We start from the raw sequence: 5,952 nt of genomic DNA on the forward strand, positions 1-5,952 counted from the left end.
ATCATACTCCGATGTACTAGAATTAGCAATAGCAAGTGCATCTTTGATGCAGTCATCAATTCTCCCGAGAGGCTACAATTGCTGCGAGCAAACATATTAATGACGAGGAAGGCATTTTTGTTTTTGCTACTTAATTATAAATGTAGCGAAAAGTCCTCTTTGCATTATTATTATGACAACATCTCCAAAGATCAGCACTCAGCAGCAACTTGGAATGGAAGGAATGAGTGAAGCATGATTTTCGGACAATTACTATTCTTGAGACCATTTGACTATTTCAGTCAAGAAACTATGTCTAAGTGTTTGGTGTTGTTGGTTGTGGGTCAAGAAACTCCATAACAAGTGGTTAATTGATTTCTTTTCAGGTGAAGAGTGGTGTAACAGTTCACTCTATTAAGAGTGGTTTCACTTTATTTTGTGCTGTTTTTTTTTTTAGTTTATTTATGCATGTTGACTTATTTTTTCATTAGATAAAAAAAAAAAGTGTTAGGTGGAGTCTTCCTCAATCTATTCTAGTTAGCAAAAAATTAATTTACACTGTAAAATTTGACTCTAAAAAAGAATGAATAATGATTCTGATTCTCTTATTAGCCGACACTAATGAATAATGATATAAAAGAATAAAGCCCTGTTGTTTCTGTCCACACACACACACAAAAGGAACTTAGGAACATGTGAAGTGAATGTATGAATCCTCAAAAAGTGTTCTTGATAGTCTTGTATCGGTACCAAACCCTCTTCTTCTTGTTTGATGTGTTGTCTATGGTGAGCACAACTTTCCCTGCTTCATTGTTCCTAAAAGTGTTCCTAACAGGCCCTTCTTGTGAACCCATTTTCTTCCCTTTCTGAACAATGATTGTGTATGAACCCTCATCTGAAGGAACAAATTCTTCTTTGTAACTCACTTCCCAACCCAGCACTGTCACATCCCAACACAATGTGTTCCCAACCTGTTCATTCACAAAACACATTATATATCAATTCAGTCAAATTAGTACATTGAAAAATCAATGCATGCAATAGGTACCTCCAATGTAGGAATCTCAATAGTTGCAGTTGATGCAGCCTTGAGAGTGAGTTCTGAAACAGCACCATCTTCGGAACAGAACTCTGTGTCATCTTCCCTCTTGAAACCACCATATTGAACTGGGATCTCCTCAATTGGAATGTATCTATTTGACATAAAAAGTAAGTAATGAATTAAGATTATTGAAAATTAACAATATAAAAAGGTGTCAATGGATGAAGTAACATACTTGATAAGTGTTTCAGTGACCTTAGCAGGGCGAGCAACCACAAATTTTCTCTTTGTTCTTTGGGTCAAGAAAGGAGATAAAAGTGCACTTACAGCATAGTACCAAAAAGGAACATTGATGAAAATCTGCAGTTCAACATAATTACACATTAATCAATTACCTAACACAACAATGTGTCCATGTAACAGAATATTGATGTAAGAAACTTACATGTTTGGCCACCAATTCAGGGTAATTATCCTGCAAAAGTGAAACAACTTGCTTTACTGCAATTCTGAGCTCTTTCTTGGAGGGTCCAGGGGAGTTCTTAAGGTCATTGACTTGAAGCAAGGAAGTGACACCACCTGGCTTGAAATTGAGCTTCTGAATACCCTTCTCCATCATTTGGCACCTCCACCTCAAGAACTCAATGCGCTTCTCCTCTGATCCAAAGCTCTTCTGGTAAAGCTCCTCATTATCAAACACACCATAGATGTTGTAGCACACTGGGTGCCCTTCACGATCAACACCACTCATGCATGCTGCAGAACCCAACCCAGGTCCAAAATCCTCATCCACAACAGAATCAATGCTGGATTCCTTCCTCCATTTCAGGGTCTTCTTCAGCATCTCAAATGCATCACTGACCTTGAACTCCCTAGCCCTCAGGAACTTGAGAAGAACTACATCAGTCCCTTCATCTCCTTTGCTTGGCAAAATGGGTACCCCCCAAAGAGACACATCCTTCTCCACTTCAACACTTTTCTCCTCTTCTTCACTTTTCTTCTCCTCTTGTTCCTTCACTGGTTCCTCACCCTCCTCATCAGCACCTTGCTTTTTAACTTCTTCTTCCTTCTTATTATCCTCTTCAGTAACTTCATTCATCTTCTTTGACTCTTCTGTCTTTTCATCAAACAGGTTGTGTCCCAATAAAGCTTCCTCAAGCTTAGCCTTGAGCTCATTCAAGGCTTTTCTCTCAAACTCTTTGAGATCAGAGAGGAAGTTGCTCTCTTCCCTGTAGGATGAGCTCTTCCCCATTGTTTCTGCCTTGGATTCTTCCACTTCAAGAACCTTCTCTTCTTCTCTTTGTTGGGTCTCTTCTTGAGCAGTAACCTCAGCAGTCATGGCTACACACTGAAAAACAAAAGAGAAAAACTTGAGACAAACCCAAGATTCTAGAAGTGATAAAAGATGTAAAAAACCAAGGAAAGATAACAAACCTAAGTGATAAGCAGAGAGTAGAAGTGTTGTGTTGAGTTGTGTTATGGTGAAGTGTGAGAGTTATATATATAAATATTGGAAGTAAAGAAGGGTTGTTAGGGGCAGCAACGGTCACATAATTGGATCCATGACAGAGAGAAGAGCCGTTGGAGGATTCTTGTTCCCGAGAGTTTTGCTTGGCGTGAAAAAGCATCAATGTGGATTGTGGCCCCACTCTCCACTAAGACATGCTTCTTCCTTGGAACAACATCACAACCTTATTTTCCTCAAATCTGTTATTATTAGTACTCACTCTTTTGTCACCTTCAACTTCATATACACCTATCTCTCTGTTAATCGATGTTAGATCAGTGAAAATTTGGAAAGCACTACACTATTATCTTGTGACATGGCAGGCCTTCATTTGTTAAAAAAGATTGCTTCTTTGTTTGACTTGGTCTTCCAAGCACCTTGCTTTGCTTAGTTGGCTGGAGAGTAGGGACAAATTACATGTGGTAGACTTGGTCTAAAGCATTTCTAAAGAGTAACGTTGCATTTTTGGAATTGATTTCTTGAAGAGAATGATTGCACTTAGTAATGTTTCTCTTGGTTATAACAGCACACCATTAATCAAATTCCATTGTGATATGATATCTCGCATAAAAAAATAAAATAAAAATCCAGTACGGCATATCTGTAGTGATTTATATATCAGATTATATGTGACTATGCTGAAGACTAACTTTGCAAGAAGTCTTTAGGACCATGCTATAGGCCGTGAAAAAATTAGTGCATTATGCAGTACAATAATTTAATAATATAGATCTTAGCAAAACAGTATATGAATATTTCTATTATATCTACACTGAGTTAAACTTTATATATTTGCAGATCTTTTCAACAATTTGTTGTTTAGCACTGATATCTGTATGTATGATTATAATTATCTCCGCAATTTGTGCACAAATTAAACAACTGGAAGTCATGTACCAATAAGATTTGTCCTTTCCTTTATTTTTCAATGAGCATAAATATTGACATCTGACAGGCATATCTATACAAATGTTTTTGAAGTCAGTTAAGGGACATTCATATAATGAATGATCCTCATTTAATGGCTCTCATGATGCTTCTGAAAATGTGTAATTGTTCCTTTCTTTCTTGATGTCAATAACCAGAACACCTCTATCAACTAAAGAAGCCACCAAATCTTCCTTGATCCGCATGAACATACTCCTTAAGCCACTAATCTATTATTTCTTCTGGTTACTTTTTTGCTTACATTTTCTACAAACATTAGGAAAAAAAAAAAAAACAAATCTTAGGATTCAAATTAGAGTTCAAACTTTATTTTCTCATCCAAAGACCTTATGTAAGGTGCAAGTAAGCAAACCAAATGCAAAACAGTAAACAGATGATTTTAAGATTAACAAATCTAACATTTCACCAGAAGAACTTCTGTCAAACTAAAGAGATACATGAATTATGTAAATAATGAATTCCTCACATCACAAGCTAAGTGAATACAAGATTAACCCAAAAAGTGGAACCCCTTAGATTACAAACCAAGCAGATGATACATGATGTTGAACCCTTACATTACACAAACTAACTCCAAATATGTTCATTAGAAGAACTATGAACGAACAGCTTACACATACATTTACATAAAAGTTGCTACATAGTCTACTGTTTCTAATGGGGTAATAATTTAATTAAAATATCTCATCTGTCATACTTTTACAGAGGACTTCAATTTTGGTACCTTGAAGCTGGAAGAGAACAGTTTCGGAGTCACAGAGGTGAGAATAACTGGACCTTCTTTCCTCTTCAGGCTAGTATTTCCCTGGAACATCAAAAATTCAAGGAGAGGGAAAACAAAGAGAATAACAATAAGCAGCACAATCATTACTAGTTATAAAAATGAAATCAGATATGAGCAGACCAAAATTAGTGAAACATTAGAACAGGCTATACCTTTCCAGATAATTTTGAAGGAAATGAAATCAGATATGAGCAGACCAGAATTAGTGAAACATTAGAACAGGCTATACCTTTCCAGATAATTTTGAAGGAGGAGGGGCATCAGGAGTAGATACTTCTTTTTTCACAGAGACATTTCTGTGCCTGCCACTCTTGCTGGCTCCTCCTGAGTTGCAAGTTTTAGTCCCTTCCGTGCATCGGTTTAAAACAGGCGTAACTTGGTCTTTCCTGGACTTTCTAACAGATTCCATCTCCGAAGACAATCGTGATATTTCTTGGTTTAATCTTTCTGTCTCAGCCTCCATACTAGCCACTTTACTAACTAACTGTGAAATAGTACTATCCTTTTTGTTATTTTCTGACTCCAGTTGTTCCACAAGTGCTCTTACCTTCTCATTTGCTTTCTCTACTTCAGCTTGTTTAGCACTTAATTTATTGTGATATTCTTTTTCCATGATATTGTATTGATTCCACACAAATTTCTTTTCTGAAACAAGCTTCTCACGTTCTTCTTTTAATATTCTCAATTCATCTTTGATTTTCAAAGAACTCATCTCTTCTACGGAATTCATCCCAGGTGACTTGTTCTCTTTCTCACTATCAGTGTTTCTTTTCTTCCTCTTGTCAGCATCCTTCAATACTGTTCCTTGATCCTGTTATAGAAGAAACTATTCATCATAATGAAATGCCTAAAAATATTGGAAAACTCAAAAACGTATGCAATGCTGACAAGTGAACATACTTCTCCATTAGCGGATTTGCAAGAATGGTTTTCAAACAAAGCCTTAAAATCGGCCAAATCATCCTCCATATGCTCTGCAGTTAAACAATGCCAAGGCAACAAATGTGGTTACAGTGATTTCAAATTGACAATTAGTACAAAACCCTGTATTACAAAAACCAATAAAAAAATGGGTGTCCAAAAACAAAGAAAAAAACAAAAACAGACAAGACTATTTGAAAACTAAAAGCAGCTTAACAGAAAACCTCACTCTGTAGAAAGCAATGGGCAATCAAATATTTCACCATCTAATCTAAAACAACCTTCACATTCATGATGTAAATTCGGTGCACCACAATTAAATTCCAGGACCCCTCCCCAGGAAGGATTGGAAATCTATCGCCTAAATGTCAATGGATCACAAAATTAAATTAGATAATTATTACAAGTTCAACACTTTAACTATGCTCCCGTACACAAAAATTGCAAATAATCCCAACTGGGTTCAATGGCATGGTCAAAAGTCAAAACTAATCTGCAGTGTCCCCCACCCCCCTTTTTTCCGCCCCCCAAACAAGTCAATGTAGCAAGTTCGACAATCAACTTAAAGAATTAAAAACAATAAGAACCCAATTTTTTAAGTTGCTTGAGCTCAAAATTGAAGGGGAAAAAAAAATCAAATTTAGGATCTGAGATCAAGAACAGGAAGAGGGAAAAAAGAAGAACCTTTATCGTTCAAAGAAAAGAAAAACGCAACTTTCTTATAATTTCCCACAAATAGAAAGGGAAAAATTATCATAAGAATTTAATCAA

General features: G+C 36.2%; 2 protein-coding genes across 2 annotated transcripts in view; both read right to left on the bottom strand.

The window, feature by feature from the left end:
* Positions 1–551: 551 nt before the first annotated feature.
* Positions 552–2,603, bottom strand: LOC107483214 (patellin-4). Its single transcript, XM_021140042.2, has 5 exons — positions 2,456–2,603; positions 1,467–2,369; positions 1,257–1,381; positions 1,028–1,172; positions 552–950 (listed from the first exon to the last, which is right to left on the bottom strand). The coding sequence occupies exons 2-5, from the start codon at positions 2,358–2,360 to the stop codon at positions 696–698; spliced, it is 1,419 nt and encodes a 472-aa protein (XP_020995701.1). The 5' UTR covers positions 2,361–2,369; positions 2,456–2,603; the 3' UTR covers positions 552–695.
* Positions 2,604–3,938: 1,335 nt separating this feature from the next.
* Positions 3,939–5,952, bottom strand: part of LOC107483215 (uncharacterized) — a 2,721-nt gene continuing 707 nt past the window's right edge. Inside the window, exons 3-5 of the mRNA XM_052260440.1 lie at positions 5,161–5,247; positions 4,490–5,071; positions 3,939–4,281 (exon numbers count right to left, since the gene is read on the bottom strand). Of these exons, the coding sequence (XP_052116400.1) occupies positions 4,168–4,281; positions 4,490–5,071; positions 5,161–5,247 (783 nt within the window). The 3' untranslated portion in view covers positions 3,939–4,167. The remainder of the gene's footprint in view (positions 4,282–4,489; positions 5,072–5,160; positions 5,248–5,952) is intronic.

Source organism: Arachis duranensis, chromosome 4 (assembly GCF_000817695.3).
Source record: "Arachis duranensis cultivar V14167 chromosome 4, aradu.V14167.gnm2.J7QH, whole genome shotgun sequence".
Taxonomy (NCBI): Eukaryota; Viridiplantae; Streptophyta; class Magnoliopsida; order Fabales; family Fabaceae; genus Arachis; species Arachis duranensis.

Excerpts from the sequence above, each read along its gene's own strand:
- LOC107483214 (XM_021140042.2), bottom strand. The coding sequence starts at position 2,360 with ATGACTGCTGAGGTTACTGCTCAAGAAGAGACCCAACAAAGAGAAGAA. Across the intron at positions 1,382-1,466 it reads CTGAATTGGTGGCCAAACAT|ATTTTCATCAATGTTCCTTT; the intron begins GTAAGTTTCTTA and ends GTTGAACTGCAG. Across the intron at positions 1,173-1,256 it reads GTCACTGAAACACTTATCAA|ATACATTCCAATTGAGGAGA; the intron begins GTATGTTACTTC and ends TATGTCAAATAG.